General features: G+C 47.1%; 1 protein-coding gene across 2 annotated transcripts in view; it reads right to left on the bottom strand.

The window, feature by feature from the left end:
* The window catches only part of MAST4 (microtubule associated serine/threonine kinase family member 4), a 513577-nt gene extending 499397 nt beyond the window's left edge, over nucleotides 1-14180 (bottom strand). For both annotated transcript variants that reach the window (XM_066602813.1, XM_066602814.1), the window contains exon 1: nucleotides 13835-14180. In XM_066602813.1, coding sequence (XP_066458910.1) covers nucleotides 13835-14038 — 204 coding nt within the window. In that variant the 5' untranslated portion in view covers nucleotides 14039-14180. The remainder of the gene's footprint in view (nucleotides 1-13834) is intronic.
* Between the last annotated feature and the right edge of the window lie 5081 nt (nucleotides 14181-19261).

Here is a 19261-nt window from a genome sequence, read left to right as displayed (position 1 = left end):
GCACTCATTTTGCCGGCCTCGGGAGGATGGAGGGCTGAGTCAACGCTGAGCTGGCGGCCTGAACCATACCGGAATTGAATCTACAACCTTCAGGTCATGAGCGAGAGCTTTGGATTGCATACTGCTGCCTTAACACTCTGTTCCACATGAGGCCCCTCTTTGTCTATGCAGGTTCACAATTTGTAAGTGTCCCTTAAAAATTTCCAAACTTTTTTTTTTTTTTTAAAACATCATCTTCGGGATTGGTCATCATTAGGCGATCACTCGGGGTCCTCCCGCCACCACTATCAGTACGGACAAAGCTGGAAGCAATAGCCAACAGCGCTGTCTGTATTGCAGCAGTCTGGTTTAGTAGCACATTCACGGCTCCCATTGAATTCACAGGTTCCGGACAACCCCTTTAAGCCATTTAATGGGCATGACACAAAATAGCAGATGCATACTAGTGCCAATCCATGGAGTGTAAATTAGATCTACAACAGTCCTCTGCCATTTATCAATCTTCATATAGTCGCCTACCCCGCTTGTGGCATCTGTGATGGATCAGGCTCTTGGCTTGTCATAAAGACCAATGCTCATCACAGGTAAAAACCCCAGCACAATGTCTTCTACAGGACTGCTATTAGCATACAAAGATTACTAAGATAATGGACCTGTCTCGTTTTATTTATTACACGTACAATGCAGCTCTCCCAATACATGAAGCGTTCAGCCTGTGATGGGGGAGGCTAGTGATTAGCAGACTGCACAATGTGAACACGTTACAAGTGATTGTTTATGTTACTAATCAGAAGGAACACAGGAAGGAAACAAGAAGAAAAGCTTCTCGGAATTACATTAGGAACAGCAGTTGTTCCAAATCCAACTCCTTATATTCTGGTTCAGTTACATGTAGGCAGAAGTAACCATGATACCAAATGTATCAATTTAGTTCTATGGGGACACATTTCTTTGCATTGCATACCATTGTATCTTCATGTGACAAAAAGTATCAATAACATACGCCATGAAGTGTGGTTATGACAAGGCTGTCACAGGCACCCAGCTGCAATACTGTATCCTGCACCATCACCATCTGGAAAGCTTAAATAAGTGACTGGCAGTATTATGGCAGTACAACATTTGGGCACTTCTCAGCTATGCCAACGGGCAACTTTCCTATTACAGAGCCATAAATTCCTTGTATAAGACAATAAAAGCTGAAATAGGGATATGTATTAAGTACTGAAGCCTACATACATGCTAGAGAAACAGCTCTAGAATAGTTTAGCTCACTTCTAATCAGCATTGTTGCATCTCAGTTTGATTTAAAAGGGGTTTATAGGGAACTTAAGCACTTTTGGTGGGCATTTTATTAATTTTTTTTACTTAAATATGTGTATTTTTGGCCAACAATCATTTTCACAATAGGGTTTAATTAAAAACATTGCATTGTCTACCTTCTGCAGCTTCTGCATATCACCGTGTATAGAAACTGCAGTCTAATGCCCCACTGAGATGGGACGATTATCTTCAGAAAGTCGCTCAAACGAGAGAAACTGAGTGATAATCGTTCAGTTTAAATGTGGGCAAACGACTGAGCGACGAAAGAGACTCAGCGCCAGCTTGTGCAGTTACAACAACGATGGTTCAGTGTTTTACATAGGAATTTGAACTAGTGTCGACTAGAGAATCGTGCACTTTATAAGGCTGGGTTCCACGAGACGGAGATTCTGTGGAAATCTCGCGGTTTGGCCGCATCGAACAACCACAAGTTTTCCACGGGATAAGCACAGCTTCAAAACCCGCGGCATTTTGCCACAGTTCGGCCGCTGGTATTCCGCTGCAGTTTTCTCTCCCGATAGAGGAGACTTTCTCTCCCCATAGACTAAACAGGCTGCACAAACGCAAACGAACTGGTGAGGACATCAACTTCTTGTCCCGTGTAAAAGGGGCCTTAGAGTACTTTTTCCATGGGCAATACTTGTTGGGACGGCTGTTAGGTGCTCGACATTAGTTTCCCAAGTCATAGTAGGAGATCTGTTAGTGTGCAGGACTGATGATCTCTTCTTTTCGGCACTTTTTGTAAGCTGATAAGAAGGAGCAGGAGAGGAGTGTGTTAATCAAGTGCTATTGCTATTACTTGCAAGGTATTAGTGTTACTACATATTGCTCACAAGGTATTACTATCCCAACTTTTAGCTAGCAGTAGGTACTCATAATATAATGGTCAAGCAACAGAACTTTTAGCTTCATCGTTTTTTATTATTTCTGTATTCTTAAATATTGTACATTCTGGTTACTCCATCTGTTGCATCGCATCCCGAATCCTGCGCCACCATACCTCAACCCATGGCATCTACGTTATATATTCCCAAGTAAGGAGAAAAATTTTCATACCCCGAAAGTAATATTTGCTATGGTTAACATTGCAATACCCACATATTTCTCAATTTCAGGACCCAACAAAAAGAAGCTCAGGAAGATCAGGTTCAAGTGGGGCGACCCAGAAAAAGCCAATTTTCAGTTTGGTTCGAGCTGAGAAAGTCAGATCTACTTATATTCTGGATGTTCTTACAAATTAGAAGCTTCATTTACTGAACATGGGAAGAGCAGATTTCTGAGGTGAGGCAATCACCAGCCGTGAAATCATCATTGGCAATATGAGGATATTTCACTTTCCAGAAATGAAGGCAGACATCAGAACATGAAGAAATAAGGGCCAAAATAAACCAACTCCAACATCGCGTTCGCTCGGTGTCCTGCTGATGGACGGGTCACTAATCAAAAGACACAAGTTCATTTACGGGAAGGGCTTCATAATATTTGCATTAATAAAATGGCGAATATTGTGGATGATCTATTTCCATCAAGGCTAATCAGTTTTATTTCTTGCACAAATTTGCCTGTCAGCAGCATTTATCTGTGAAGATTATTAGAATGGGTTTATTTGAGCCTTGAGCCGGCTTCACAGCAGCCTATGCGCAATTGTTGGCACAACGTATTTGCACGCTTGAGGCTTTTCCGAATGCGTATCAGCGTATTGTACTCTATCACTTCTCCCCATTTTTGGGGACCTTTGGTGTGCAAAAATACAGAAAACTAGAAAAAGTTAAATTTTTTATTTTTGCAAAATACGAAAACGCGAACAAACCCATTGAACGCGCAAATATACCCATGTGTAGCCGGCCTTAGATGGTTATTACAACAGTAGGTTCACGTACAGAACAAAGAGTAGAATCTGAATGCAGACAAAGGACCTAGCAGACATTTCATTGCTCTTTATTACCGGCATTTTTGACTTTTTCACCTTCTGACACGCCATATTAAACTTGAAAATTGGGCCCTATAGCTACAGAGTCCCACAAACGTCACGATGGCGAATCCGGTCATGTGATTTATATGTACGCTGCACTCTGCAGTTCTATTGACCAGCAGCACTGTGTGTTAATAGAGCGTCACATTTGACTTTTCACAGTGTTAATTTTTATATTGAATATTATGTAGCCTGTGCAGGGATGACCCCGGAGGTTTTCGCATTTCCTTTATGTTCATGCCACCTTTTTATGATGTTTGTATACCTAATAAACTTTAATTTTTATTGCAAACTGTACGTTATTGTGGTTCGCACCATTTTTTTTTTCTAGGTTTGGAAATGTTTCAGAGATGTCCCGGCAAATCTTGCCTTTGAAATCAATGAATAATAGTATTAATCTGTACAGAGTGGTAACATATTCCACAGCACTTTCTAAATCCCCGGGGACATACAAGACAGACACCACATATAAGGGCCCATTCACACAGGCATATTATTGACGGACAGCGTACAACACCACTGGTTTGTATTGGTGTATTTAGATGAGCGTTTCTGTCCACGAACCGATCGTTTGCATAAAAAAAAAACGAAAAAAATAAAAAACACGTCCTATTTTTGCATTGCTTATTAAAGTCTATGTATTCTGTACAGTTGTCCAACTATCTTATATGGTACTATGAGACGGTCACCAGACAATATTTACATACGTACATATGGAATGACAGGGATGAACGAGGAAGAGTTATATTAGGGGAAGTGTCTATGAGACCTCCGAGGGACACAGCGCAGTAACAGGGTGCCTGGTGAGTACGGAACAACACTCCTTGGACATCCTATTCCCTGACTTATGAGCCCCATAGGGCCTCATGTCCATTAGAAAAATACAATTTGCGCAGAATCTGCCGGATTCCGCGCGGATTTGCTTTAAATGGTATTTTTTTTGCATGCAGATATCCGCACACATTGCTATCAATGTGATAGCAATGTTGCCAATCCGCGCGGAATCTGTGGCAGAATGGAACATGCCGCGTTTTTTCTCCCGCGCATGAAAAACGCAATTCTTTTAAAATGCCATCCGCGGCTGCAAAAATCAATTTAATGGACCGCGGATGGCCAATGATTCCCTATGGGCAAAATCCGCTGTGGATTCCGCAATTTCATTTAGCTAGTGGACATGAGGCCTAACAGTTTATGGGACTCAAGGGTGACGACAGGTTCCCTTTAGGCCTCATGTCCACTAGCTAAATGGGATTGCGGATTTCCGCCACGGAATCCGCAGCGGATTTTGTCCATAGGGAATCATTGGCCATCCGCGGTCCATTAAATAGATTTTTGCACCCGCAGATGGCATTTTAAAAGAATTGTGTTTTTCACACGCGGGAGAAAAAACGTGGCATGCTCCATTCTGCCGCGGATCGGCAACATTGCTATTATATTGATAGCAATGTGTGCGGATATCTGCATGCAAAAAAATACCATTTAAAGCAAATCCACGCAGAATCCGCCGCGGAAATCCACGGCAGATTCTGCACGGATTGTATTTTTCAAGTGGACATGAGGCCTTAAAGTGATGTGCTTTTATGCAATGCTTAGAACTGTGCATGTTGGGGATTCACCTGATTGCCGTAACAGAGCATTCCAGAGAACTGGTGCAGTTCAGGAAAAGTCTTGAAGACTTGAGTGGGAGGTTTGAACTACGGTGTAACTCAGTCTAAGGACATTAACAGAATGGAGGGAATGGGTAGGAAAGTATACATACTGTAGATGAGAAAGGATATCTAGGGCTGTTCAAGCAGATTCCAAATTACGTAAGCCTCTAATCAGATCTGAAGGGCTCTTGAGGTCTCCTGAGTATGTCAATGACCGTTTCAGATGAATGTGTACTTCAAACGTAGAGAGGGTACAAAGAGGCATGTATGAATGTGAGTCCCATGGAGTTTTTGTTAGGACAGATGCAACTACTTTTATCATTGCAGATGCCAGGTAGTCAATGCAGCTAAATGTTAGTGCATTAGTGCTGCCTAGCTCAACCACCATAAAGAACATCTGCAGTAATTCTCAACAAGGTTCAAGACAAGTGGGGCAGAAAGGATAAACATACAGATTTGCCATCTTTCAGAAATATAAGCCAGAAGAGAAGAAAAAAAATTAGCAAGATATGGAGCCTGTTTGGTGATGAGACATCAAGGGAATAACAGTAGCCGTACATCTAACGGTGGCTGCAGTCACTTTGCGTGTTGAGGTCCGCCTTGCGCTTAGCAAACCTCGCAGCTCAGATAATTCTCTCATTAGAGTATGGAAGACTCTCAGTAAAAGGGGTGCAGCCCATCAGATTTGCATCAGAAGCTGGCATACATTATAGTGGAAAGCTATGCCAGCTCATGGCTGGCACAGACTTCCCAGTCTGGCACATGGAGTGGCCAGAAATGAGAAATTTATTAAGACATGTGTGCCTCTTAATCAGTTTATCGCACTTCACTCTAGGGCACTTTTAACTTAGACTGGCGTACAAAACATCGTTCTACGTAAATTAATAAAGTATTTTTAGCATGTCAGCGGTGTGCCTCCTTCTGTGTTCCCTGCCTGTGACATGGACGGAAACTGACAAGGTCAGAGGTAGTTTGGCTTCTGTAACATGGTAGACCTCCACAAGTGAAGTCAGAACCTGATTATGGTAGTGTTTCCTGCATGTCCGAGGCATATGCTCAGCTGCTCCTTATGGCTCATGTCCATTTACTCCAGTTCATAAGACTGGGGTAGCTGGAATCCCTGTCAGCTCCCCTAGACGAATAACCCCTTCAAGGCCAATGAGATTCTACGTTTATTTTTGGGTTCTTTTGTCCCCATCTTCCAAAAATCATAACTTATTTTTCTGCCGACACAGCCCTATGAGAGCTCGTTCTTTTGTGGAATGAGCTGCTATTTTTTTAATGGCACCATTTAACATAGTCAAAAACTATTTTTTACATTTTCAAGTGGGGTAAAACTAAAAAGTGCCTTGAGGGTGTTAATTTTTACAACATGGTGCAGTAAAGATGACATGGACAGTAGGTTCAGTAGGATTGCAGCAATACCAAATTTGTATAATTTTTAGGTTTTACAAATTATTTCTTTAAAAAAAAAAAATTGCTTTGTCACCATTTTTTTGGCTGACTAGATTGTGACTTGTTTTTTTGCGGGGAGATCTGTAGGTTTTTATTAGTACCGTTTTGCAGGTACATGCAGCTTTTTGATCACTTTTTATTCAGTTTTTTTTAAGGGATTGGATTACCGACCCCCCCCCCCCCCCCCCCCCAATTCTTGCATATTTTACTTATTTTTCTTATATAGCGTTTATTATGTGGAATAAATACTGCAAACTTAACAATCTTCACTCTCAGGGCTTATTCAAACGTCCGTATATTGTCCGTATATCGGCAGGGTTTTCACGCCCGGCCTATATACTGTGTGTCCGTCCCTTTCTGCAGGGGGAGGAGGCGGGCCGGGAGCAGTACATTGAGCGCATATTTTTAACATTTATTAGAGATGAGCGAACCTACTCGTTTCGAGTAATTACTCGATCGAGCACCGCGATTTTCGAGTACTTCCGTACTCGGGTGAAAAGATTCGGGGGGCGGGGGGAGGCGTGGCGGCGCAGGGGGGGGTAGCAGCGGGGAACAGGGGGGAGCCCTCTCTCTCTCCCTCTCCCCCCCCACTCCCCGCTGCAACCCCCCCCTCACCCACGGCGCCCCCCGAATCTTTTCGCCCGAGTACGGAAGTACTCGAAAATCGCGGCGCTGGGGCGAAAAAGGGGCGTGGCCGAGTACGCTCGCTCATCTCTAACATTTATAGGTTTTTTTTAATTCGTATATTTATGCTAAAATAAAGTATGGGAACGGGTTCTTCATTTTGTTTCGGACGCTTTGATATATAATATGTATGGTTTTGGACTACAGGGCGTTTATAGCAACGTTTTTGGTTGGCGTCGGCTTTGGGTTATTTTCTTTCTTATTCTGTAATTTTGTTTTACTTATGCAATTATGTTTTTTATATCTATGTCCCCCATGACATCATATAAGACCTCTGGGGGACATTCACGTTTTTTTTTTATTTTTATTTGACACTTTTCCACTATAGCTGGGGCATCCATAGGAGCCCCAGTTACAGGGGAAAACAACCCCTGTAGTGACATTAGTCACTGGCAGAGCTGGTAAAGGTCTAGTATGACCATGCAGCTCTGCTGTAGCAGAAAACCCCAGCGGTCACATGACCCGTCGGCTCCCACAGTGGTAGTTACACTTCCCCTTTCACTTTCTAGTACACAGTGCTCATTGAGCGCTGTGTACTCAGGGAAGGAGACGACAGAAAGGGTTAAAATAGCCTTCTCCTCTGGGTTATCAGCTGTCTCTTACAGCTCTCTACCCGTCCTGTCTCTTACAGCTCTCTACCCGTCCTGTCTCTTACAGCTCTCTACCCGTCCTGTCTCTTACAGCTCTCTACCCGTCCTGTCTCTTACTGCTCTCTACCCGTCCTGTCTCTTACTGCTCTCTACCCGTCCTGTCTCTTACTGCTCTCTACCCGTCCTGTCTCTTACTGCTCTCTACCCGTCCTGTCTCTTACTGCTCTCTACCCGTCCTGTCTCTTACTGCTCTCTACCCGTCCTGTCTCTTACTGCTCTCTACCCGTCCTGTCTCTTACTGCTCTCTACCCGTCCTGTCTCTTACTGCTCTCTACCCGTCCTGTCTCTTACTGCTCTCTACCCGTCCTGTCTCTTACTGCTCTCTACCCGTCCTGTCTCTTACTGCTCTCTACCCGTCCTGTCTCTTACTGCTCTCTACCCGTCCTGTCTCTTACTGCTCTCTACCCGTCCTGTCTCTTACTGCTCTCTACCCGTCCTGTCTCTTACTGCTCTCTACCCGTCCTGTCTCTTACTGCTCTCTACCCGTCCTGTCTCTTACTGCTCTCTACCCGTCCTGTCTCTTACTGCTCTCTACCCGTCCTGTCTCTTACTGCTCTCTACCCGTCCTGTCTCTTACTGCTCTCTACCCGTCCTGTCTCTTACTGCTCTCTACCCGTCCTGTCTCTTACTGCTCTCTACCCGTCCTGTCTCTTACTGCTCTCTACCCGTCCTGTCTCTTACTGCTCTCTACCCGTCCTGTCTCTTACTGCTCTCTACCCGTCCTGTCTCTTACTGCTCTCTACCCGTCCTGTCTCTTACTGCTCTCTACCCGTCCTGTCTCTTACTGCTCTCTACCCGTCCTGTCTCTTACTGCTCTCTACCCGTCCTGTCTCTTACTGCTCTCTACCCGTCCTGTCTCTTACTGCTCTCTACCCGTCCTGTCTCTTACTGCTCTCTACCCGTCCTGTCTCTTACTGCTCTCTACCCGTCCTGTCTCTTACAGCTCTCTACCCGTCCTGTCTCTTACAGCTCTCTACCTGTCCTGTCTCTTACAGCTCTCTACCCGTCCTGTCTCTAATTGATTGCAGAGACAGGAGGCTTAAATCCCTGCCATACTTTTACTATTGGCGGGGTTTTAAGCCCAGGAGCCGTATATTTACTGCGCTTGGTCCTTAGTGGTTTAAGGTGCCCTGTCAACCAAATGTTCCTTCAGTCAACAGCCATTTCTTCTGACTCCTGCTATACACAAGAATGCCCCGATTGCCCATTGGAAACGCATGAATGTTCAGTCAGAGTGGTTCACGGGGGCTTTTACACAGCCTGCTAGGCTAATCATGAACATTTATATGCTAGATCCAGAAGAGCTAACAATCTGCTGATGAAGAAGCAAATATTAATTCGTCAGCCAATTGGCTCATTTAAGCACGCATAGAAATGCATATTAGTTGGCTGTGAACAGCCAAGCAACACTAACAATACAGGGACAAACAATTGCACAGGTGATGTAATTATTGTCAGACATTGCCACAGATGTACTTACTATAGGATATCCTGAAGACATGACCTGCTGGAGTGCCTTGAGGGCTGGAGTTGGGAAACAATGCTTTAGATAATTATCTGCCCATGTAGACAAAACGAACGAGTGTTTACCAACATGTTCATTGTTAATCTGCCTGTGCTAACAAGCGCTGATCATCTGCTCATTTAAAGGCACCCTAGAGGCCCTTTTACTCGGGCCGACAATTTTTTAAACAACTGCACAAGTGCCTATGTCACCAGTAAGGTCGCCAGCACTTGTGCAGAGCATTTTAAGTGAAAGACTTGGCTTCTCTTCCGATTCTTGCTCAGCGCTTCACCTCCTATGTGGAGCGGGGAGCGCTTAAACAGGATGAGAAGCCAGCGAGCCAATGAGGTTTTTTAAGCCGATTGAAAAGTTGGCTTAACAAACCGTGAACGACAAGTGAGCGATTTTTTCACATTCACACTCAACAATTCTCACTCAAATTTGTTTGTTTTAATGAATTTTGAGTGATCATCACTACGTGTAAATGGGCCTTAAAGGCCCTTTTACATTGAATGATTATTGCTTAGTTTATTACTAGATAACACTGCCAATGACTGAACACAGAACGATAATTCATTTGCTAGTTGTGCGTTACTCAGTTTAACATGCAAAAAAAAAAAAAACCTCAAACAATCAGCCCATGTGAACGGGCAGTCATTCCTCTTTAAACTGCCTGTTTACCAAAAATGTAGGTGGGTGGCCAGAAATGATCTCCAGCATGCTGCCTCCATCCACTGAATGATTATTATCACTCCCGTTGGGCGTGAAGAGTCCAACAGTCGTGCCGTGTAAAAGGGCAAGTCTTCCAGACAAGTCTGGTGGCGGCTTATCTTCTCGTGGGAACAAAAGGATTTAACATTAAAGTTCAAGGTACCCAGTCCTTCTCCCATCATCTGCTAGGGGAGATTTAGGAGGCCCCTGTGCATATGTGGTGGTTGGCCTAAGTCAATGAGTTTGGAAGATTTTTCCGTAATGTATGCGGGGGTCTTTAAATGATCAGAGAACCCCAAGAGTATGTTCACACGGCGGAGTCTGCCATGGAATTTACTAGAGCGAATTTCGTCTAAAGAGAAAAGAGCGTCAAAAAATGCAGCTTTCGGCATGGATCCGCGGATGGAATTTGCCCTGCCAATGGCCGGAATCCGCACGCTGAATTCTGTAGTAGAAAATAATCGCATTTCCACATAAAGAAGCGACATGCCAATTGACAGGGCCGCACGCAGAACATTGCCAAAACTACATGGATTTTAACATGATTTTTAGGCAGAAAATTCTGCAGTGAACTGCGCCATGTGAACAGACCTTCAGGGTAGGTATACACAGGGGGGGGGGGTGAATTTAATGCGACCTTTCCATATAGATCCTGTGCGGGGAAGATCTGTGACAGCAAGGCCGGATTCACAAATGTATTTTTGCGGTGTATTACACATGAAAATTTTGCGTGTGCATTTTGTTCGTGCACCCCCCCCCCCCCAAAAAAAAAGAAAAAATGCTGCACGGTTTATTTTCTTGCGTATTTGTGTAGAGAAAGCACATATTGAACCATTACACCATAAAAGGGTGGGGGAGGGAGTTTACCAGCGGCAAGCGCTGCTAAACACTGGCAGGGGCCTCATTTTAATGAAGGGGAATGTTTTCGGCACAAACAAAAATACTGTACATTTTGCATTCCCAAGTCATGCAAAACACATGAGCGTAAAAATACGCAACGCCCACTGCGCAAGTCTGCACATAAATACGCCTCAACTAGAGGCACCTGCCAGTGTTTTGCAGCGCTCGCCGCTGGTAAACTCCCTCCCCCACCCTTTTATGGACAGCTCCCATAGGAGTCTATAAAGTCTCTTGCAGCGTGCCGTCAGGGGGGGTGAGAAACACACATCCACAACTAAATAGCCATTTTGATCGTGGTACGGCCGTGTCCCGCAAGCGCATGAAGTACAGTTATATGCGCAAAAATTGACGCACAACCGCTTCTTTCATGGCACAAATGCGCTGCCTACTGCGTGCATTTTTTGCGCATATCCCAGTGTGAGTCCTGCCTCAAACATATAACAAAAATAAGATAAGCGCTCGTATTGTGCAGATGAGAAGACGGTCGCTTATCAAGTATTAAAAAATAAATAAATAAATAAAATAATAATTGCAAAAAAAACCACAACTATAAGTGAACATTTTGAGAGTCCAGATTAATATTTTATAGGTGGCCATTCTTCTTCCTCTCCCCATCTGCTCGGAAAGGTCACATATTGTACTGGAGAATGCGAGCAGACGGATGCGAACCCTGTCCGCCATCACTGAGAACATTTATGCGCCATGACAAAGGCATTCATCAAAGTCATGGCACACAACACTTTCTCACCTGGGGTCACAGTGGCTAGAATTCTATTTCAGGTTTACAGCGCGGTCAGAAGGACTTACACACCACAAATCAAGCCGCACGTCCCGCACGGAAGCCTGATCATCGTCGCCGCTCGTCACTCCAGACTCGTTACACCAGTTAATCATTCCTCATTTTTGCTCTTGATCTAGTCTAATGAGCGGCTGGTGCTGCCACATTACACAGGATAACATTACCTTCAGATGCCATAGGGCACGGCGTGCAGTTAGCTATATGGACTGGAACGGACGACCGCGCCATACGGTGTATATGAGCAGCGCAGCGTGGGGGCTATAGGCTGACAGAGCAGCAGGGTAGAGAGCCCATCAACTAGGGCCGATGGCTACTAAACTTTACGGTCCGGATGGAAAGCATAGAGTTAGAATATACAATCATGGCGCATTCACAAAGCCAATGCGATATCAGTCCGAGAAACTAAGACGGCTATGGCACTCTAACCTGCAAGAAAACGCGCGGCAGCGCTGAATTTGTGGTTTTTCACACGCATTAAGTTTTTTTTCAATAATAAAAATTTAAAAAAATTGCATCACACTTTATCTTTGCCGTCCGCAGGAAATAATGGGCGATTCTTAAAGGGCCATCCAAAAATAGGACAAGCAGCAACCTTACTATCTGGGACTTTTGTCGCAGTCGAGCAGAACTTGCACGTGAAACTAGTTCACACGACCGAGAAACTCTTGCAAGATTTGTGCATTGCGAAACCCGCTAAAATGAACCCCAATTCTTTTGAAGGAGGTCATACACAGAAGCGACGTTGGCATGTCCTAACTTCTCGCGTTCCTCGGAACACATTGCCCGCCGTACAATGAGCACACGAGTGCGATGCGAGATTGCCCATTGAAACCAATGGGAAACACTTGTCAATCCTCTAACGCGCCTGAAAGCTGCGCCGGAGGAGCGCTACTTCACAGAAGTGATGGGAGAAGTGATTTGTCAGAAAAACGCCTCGCATCAATGTGAAAGCGCAGGTTGGCAAGTGCGATATCACCCGTGTGGAGGTAGCCTAAGGCCCAATGTCCACTGGCGGGTTTGATTTGCGGAATCCGTACGGAAGATTCGCAATTCAAAGTGCCCAAAAGGGAAGCGCTGGCATCCGCAACTGAATTTAAGCACGCAGATTTGATTTGTGGACCGCTTGGTACGGAAAACAAAATCGCTGCATGCTCCATTTCAGTGCGGACGGGCTTAATAGAAGTCAACGGATGCGGACGATCCGCAGTGCCTCCGCAAATACAACTGCGCCCCATGGGGAGTTACAGGCGATTCCTGAAAACCGCTGCCCAAAAACAGGAGTGCAGCAACTTTTCTATATCGCATTGTTGCGAGAAAAAAAATAACACCCCACATGAGAATAAAGGGAACTTTTCACGTGATTTCTAAGTATCTCGCAACGCACAAAATCAGCGTGAAAAACCGCCGCTGTAAACGCCCCTTATATAGATAGTCCCTGTATGCGGGGAGTCCGTGAGTGCGGATCCCTGGGTATGACGGAGTGCATTGCAATGCCAGGCACACGCTCACAGCCATGCAGAGATATTTAACTTGGCAGGAGCACAAACCGCTCACTCACGTCCGGCTTATCGCTCTTGTCATTATGGGATATCCACGTGTGTCTGCGAATATGTACAAACACACAGACGTACTTCTGAGCGTGTCCTTCTGACATAGGAAAATTATATCGCGAGCGCCATTGGGGACAGCGATCTTATCGTGCGCAGCGCCCGTGCCAACCGTCCGTAAATTCAAAGACAGTCCATATAAAATAGTAGACTTTTTCAGAGTCCAGAAAAAAAATCTGATGCGCCATTTACTTTGTAGCAGGTTATTATAACTTTGATGCGGCTGATATGTTCATGACATATATATATATATATATATATACACACACACACACACACACACACACACACACACAGTCATCTTTGGAATTTTAATTTGGCTTTCCGATTTGTCCATAAAACATATCAGCAGGCGGTGATTTGGGGATAAATTGTCCAGAAAATGAGAAATAATCAGCTTGGCAGCGCTGGCACTGTGGTATATGTTGGTGCCATATGCTATAAACACACATATACATATATACACACACACATTCTCATAGACTTTGCCCGTCTGGAGGTTAGATTGCTAGCTCCCTTGCTGCAGTGTGTACGGCGCTGCGGTATACGCCGGTGCCATGCATACAGGTGCAGCTCTCACCTCCTCGTCAGCCTCGTCCTGCTCCCCGCCGCTCCGCCGTCTCCTCGCCGCCTCCTCCCGGGAGAGGTGACCCTCGGAGTCGCAGTCGGTGCTGCTCTCCCCGGCAGACGCCTTCATGTCTCCCTCTGACAGAGTCTGGGAGCCCGAGGAAGAAAGTGATGATGAGGAGGAGGTCTCCGCTCCCTCCGAAACTTTGTCGTCCATCTCCCCCGCAGCGGAGTGCGCGCTTCCTGAGCTGCACCGCAGAGAGGCGCTCGCCGGGCCCCCGCATGGGTTATATAGTCCCTGAAGTGGAGGTGTGGAGGAGCCGGCTGTCACCCCGCGCCATGCCCGGGAGATGCGCAAAGCTTCTCCCACCTTTCTGCCTCTGCAAAACCACCGCTGGCCGCCGCCGCTCCACCTCTCCAGCTCCAACCCGCGGCTCCTGCAGCCAATGAGCCGGCACCTGGGGGCGGCGCGAGCAACAAGTCTCGGCGGGCAGGACAGCAGCACCTAGGCGGCAGGTGAGGCGGGGAGACTGGGGACTGCTACAGGTGAGGGAGGGGAGAGCTGGCAGTGCCACAGGTGACGGAGGGGAAAGGCGGGGAGAGCTGGCAGTGCCACAGGTGAGGGAGACCGGTGAGAGAAGGTGGACCTAGACAGTGCCACAGGTGAGGGAGGAGAGAGTGGGAGACTGCCACAGGTGAGGAGTGGGAGAGCCGGGGACTGCTACAGGTGAGGGAGGGGAGAGCTGGCAGTGCTATAGGTGAGGGGTGGGAGAGCCGGGGACTGCTACAGGTGAGGGAGGGGAGAGCTGGCAGTGCTATAGGTGAGGGGTGGGAGAGCCGGGGACTGCTACAGGTGAGGGAGGGGAGAGCTGGCAGTGCTATAGGTGAGGGGTGGGAGAGCCAGGGACTGCTACAGGTGAGGGAGGGGACAGCCAGGGACTGCTACAGGTGAGGAAGGAGAAGGGCGGGTAGAGCTGGCAGTGCCACAGGTGAGGGAGGGGAGACCAGTGAGAGCTGGCAGTGCCACAGGTGAGAGGAGGAGCTAGACAGTGCCACAGGTGAGGAAAGAGAGACTGATGAGAGCTAGCAGTGCCACAGGTGAGAGGAGGATCTAGGCAGTGCCATAGGCAAGGGAGTAGAGAGGCGGGGAGAGCTGGGCAGTGCCACAGGTGACGGCGGGGCAAGCTGGCAGTGCCATAGGTGAGACAGGGGAGAGACGAGGAGAGCTTGCAGTGCCACAGGCAACAGAGTAGAGAGGTGGGGAGAGCTGGGCAGTGCCATTGGTGAGATGGGAGTAAGAGGTGGGGTGAACTGGGCAGCGCCACAGAAGAGGGAGGAGAGATCCAGGGAGTGATGGCAGTGCCACGGGTCAGGAAGCCTAGAGGCAGGGAGAGCCACAGTTAAAAGGAGGCAAGAGACGGGCATTGCAACAGGCCAGACAGTGCCACAGTTGAGAGAAGAGGGAGAGCCCAGCACTATGACAAGTGAGGTGGGGAAGAGCTGGGCAGCGCCACAGATGAGGAGAGAGCCTGGCAGTACCACAAGTGATGGAGGGGAGAGCTGGGCACTGCGCAGTGGAGGAAAGAGACCACGACACTGCCACAAGTGAGGTAGGAAATAGATGGGCAGTGCAACAGGTGAGAGAGGACAGCTAGGCACTGCCATAAAGTAATGGAGGAGAGAGCCAGGCAGTGCCACAGGTGAGGGAGGGGAGAGCCAGGTTATTGTCACAGATGAGGTGGGGAAGAGCCAGGCAGTACCGCAGGTGAGGTTGGGAAGAGCTGGGCACTGCCGCCGCTGGTGAGGGAGGGAAGAGCCGGGCAGTGCCGCTGGTGAGGGAGGGAAGAGCCGGGCAGTTCCGCTGGTGAGGTGGGGAAGAGCCGGGCAGTACATCGGTGAAATGGGGAAGAGCTGGGCAGTACCGCAGGTGAGGTGAGGAAGAGCCGGGTAGTACCGCAGGTGAGGTGAGGAAGAGCCGGGCAGTACACCGGTGAAATGGGGAAGAGCCGGGCAGTGCGGCAGGTGAGGTGGGGAAGAGCCGGGCAGTGCGGCAGGTGAGGTGGGGAAGAGCCGGGCAGTGCGGCAGGTGAGGTGGGGAAGAGCCGGGCAGTGCGGCAGGTGAGGTGGGGAAGAGCCGGGCAGTGCGGCAGGTGAGGTGGGGAAGAGCCGGGCAGTGCCGCAGGTGAGGGGGGGGGGAGAGCCGGGCAGTGCCGCAGGTGAGGGGGGGGGGAGAGCCGGGCAGTGCCGCAGGTGAGGGGGGGGGGGGGGGAGAGCCGGGCAGTGCCGCAGGTGAGGGGGGGGGGGAGAGCCGGGCAGTGCCGCAGGTGAGGGGGGGGGGGGGGAGAGCCGGGCAGTGCCGCAGGTGAGGGGGGGGGGAGACGGCTACTGCCACAAGTAAAGGACGAGAGAGTCGGGCACTGCCACAAGTGAGGGTAGTGAGCTGAGTAGTGCTACAGATGATAGAGGAGAGAGCCTGGGTACTGCCTCAGGTATGGGAGGAGAGAGTTGGGTACAGCCACATGTGAGGTGCCAGGCACAGCTGTAAGTAGGAGAGCACAGCTGGAAACCCACATGCCTCTTTGTCTTTGAGGTCGTTGTGTTTTTTCCATGACCACATAAGAAGCAGCGGTGAATTGCAGTGAACGCTCGCATGGTTTTCACCTTATGATTTTGACCTCCCATTAACTGCGTACAACCCTAGTGAAGGGAAATATTGCTGGGTAAACGCTGATATGCTACATCAGGATTTCTCAGCTGTCTGCCACTAACAATTGGGGTCTCCGGTTCCTCTGTCACTCTTCATTGAAGTGTATTGAAATTGTGGAAACAGCTAGATGTGCTCGCTCCCCTCCATTCAAAGAGACGTAGACCAAGTATCACAAAAGTTCTGATCATTGAGTATAAGTGCTGCGCCGAGAGCTTATTACACAGTTGTGCACCTCGCAGAAACTGATGCCATCTGATTGATGATTGACATCTGGAACAGCAGGGAGGGTTGAGCATCTTCTAACATCACACTGTTTACCTACATTACCATTCACTCACGTGAACGTGTTTAGCCTGCGTATTACTGATGTATTTTTTGCACATGTAATACGCACTATCATAGCCTGGTGCATAAAATATGCAGTAAATACACCTTACATGGGGAAAATTGGCTTCTATCTCATTGGAGGTTTTTTTTTGCCTTCCTCTGGATCAGCATTGGGGGGTAATAGGCTGAACTGGATGGACATATGTCTTTTTTTCGGCCTTACATACTATGTTATTTGCTACGTACTGCGTTTTACGCATGAAAAACAATTGTGAGTAATACGTTAAGGGGTTGTCCCGCGATAGCAAGTGGGGTTATACACTTCTGTATGGCCATATTAATGCATTTTGTAATATACATCGTGCATTAAATATTGGCCATACAGAAGTTATACACTTACCCCCTCCGGTGTTGGCGTCCCCATCTCCATGGCGCCGACCGAAGCCGCCTTCTCCCTGGATTAGACGCGCTTGCGCTGTCTGCCCTCTTCTGTCCAGCTCCGGCGTGCTCGCGCTGCAGAGGTCTTCTGCGCAGAAGACCTGTGCGGCGCGAGCATGCCGGAGCGGCCCCTTCAGCGCCAGCGTGTCTAATCCAGGGAGAAGGCAGCTTTGGTCGGCGCCATGGAGACGGGGACGCCAGCACCGGAGGGGGTAAGTGTATAACTTCGGTATGGCCAATATTTAATGCACGATGTATATTACAAAGTGCATTAATATGGCCATACAGAAGTGCTGAACCCCACTTGCTATCGCGGGACAACCCCTTTAAGCTAAATACTCTCATCTGAGTGAGTCCTTATTCAGACATGCAGTATAGCAGTAGCCATGGTATCTACATAGCAGAGATGAGCTGGCTTTAATTATTGGGGGGGGGGGGGGGTGAATCAACCAGAGTTCTGTGCAGTTATAGTTCATCAAGAATTACAGTCATTCATAAGTTTGCATCTTAAATGTTTGCATACACTCACATAAGGGTCTATTCACTTGCAGCAGATTAGTTGCAGTAAATTCTGCCACTGTTTTGTTCATCTGATTGGAGTTTGCAGAAATCCATGTGCATGTACGGAAAAGACTTTCAATCCCTGAAGTTACTGCAACAAATCTGCCACGTGTGAACATACCCTAACAAAGAACCATGAGTCCTCCTAAGCAAACATTGCAGTGTGGCCCCACTCCACCATGACCACCTTCAGCAGCAAGTTCAAAACATAAAAAGCTTGTGATTATTTTAGTATCCGCTACATTCCGTGTGACACAGTGATGTAACAGTCTAGAAATAACTCACAGAGTGATGTCACAGTATTAGTTCGGTAGCTCTCTTATCTTGGCTGTCTTTAATTACCAAAAGTATGTACAAAACCTACCTTAGAGGAAAAAGTAAACCTCCATAATGGAAGTAGTTCAGTTATGATTCACATAGTGATGTCACAGTGCAAGAATAATCTACTCGGAGAAGTTACAGGGCAATAATTATACAATGATGTCACAGTACAGACATAACGCAGAAAGTGATGCCACAGCACCATAATATTGTACACGGTGATGTCACAATACAGACATAACGCAGAAAGTGATGCCACAGCACCACAATATTGTACATGGTGATGTCACAATACAGACATAATGCACAAAGTGATGTCACATCACTACCACAATGTACATAGTAATATTACAGTGCAGACGTAATGCACAAAGTGATTTCACAGCACTACGGCGATGTACATGGTAATCTTACCGTTCACACGTAATGCATAAAGTGATGTCAGAGCGCCAAAATAATGCACAGTGATGTCACAGTATAGTGGTAAAGCAGAGTGATGTCACGGCACTATAATAATGTTTATAGCAATGTCACAATAAAGACCTAATGCACAAAGTAATGTCACAGCACCATAATAAAGTACCTTGTAATGTCACTGTGTAGACCTAATGCACTGTGATGTCACAATACAGTGGTATTGCCCAGAGTGACGTCACTATAATCATGTTCATAGTAATGTCATAGTACAGATATAATGCACAAAGTGATGTTGCATCACCAGAATAATGTCCCGAGTAATGTCACATTACAAGGATAACGAATAGAACAATATTACAATGCGCGTGATGACATCACAGCACAGGGAAAAACACAATGACCTCACACAGATGTGATGCACACAATGATGTCACAAAACAGGGCTAATCCAGTGAAGCCACAACTCGGGCATTAAGGAAAAAGTGATGATGCAGAAGAGTGCTAATGCACACAGCAGAGGCGCATCAATTAACGATGGAGCGCCCTGGTGTTCATCAGCACGTGCAATTAAATAGTTGGTGTTTGTTTTAATCACTTTTTTACTGCTTTTGTAAAATTTTAATACAGTAGGCAGCAAAGCAAAGAAGGAGTCTGAAGGCCAGCTAGCAG

The sequence above is a fragment of the Eleutherodactylus coqui genome, chromosome 5, assembly GCF_035609145.1.
Source record: "Eleutherodactylus coqui strain aEleCoq1 chromosome 5, aEleCoq1.hap1, whole genome shotgun sequence".
NCBI classification, from domain to species: Eukaryota; Metazoa; Chordata; class Amphibia; order Anura; family Eleutherodactylidae; genus Eleutherodactylus; species Eleutherodactylus coqui.
Note: the sequence above shows the minus strand (reverse complement) of the source record. Positions and strands in the feature narration are given on the sequence as shown.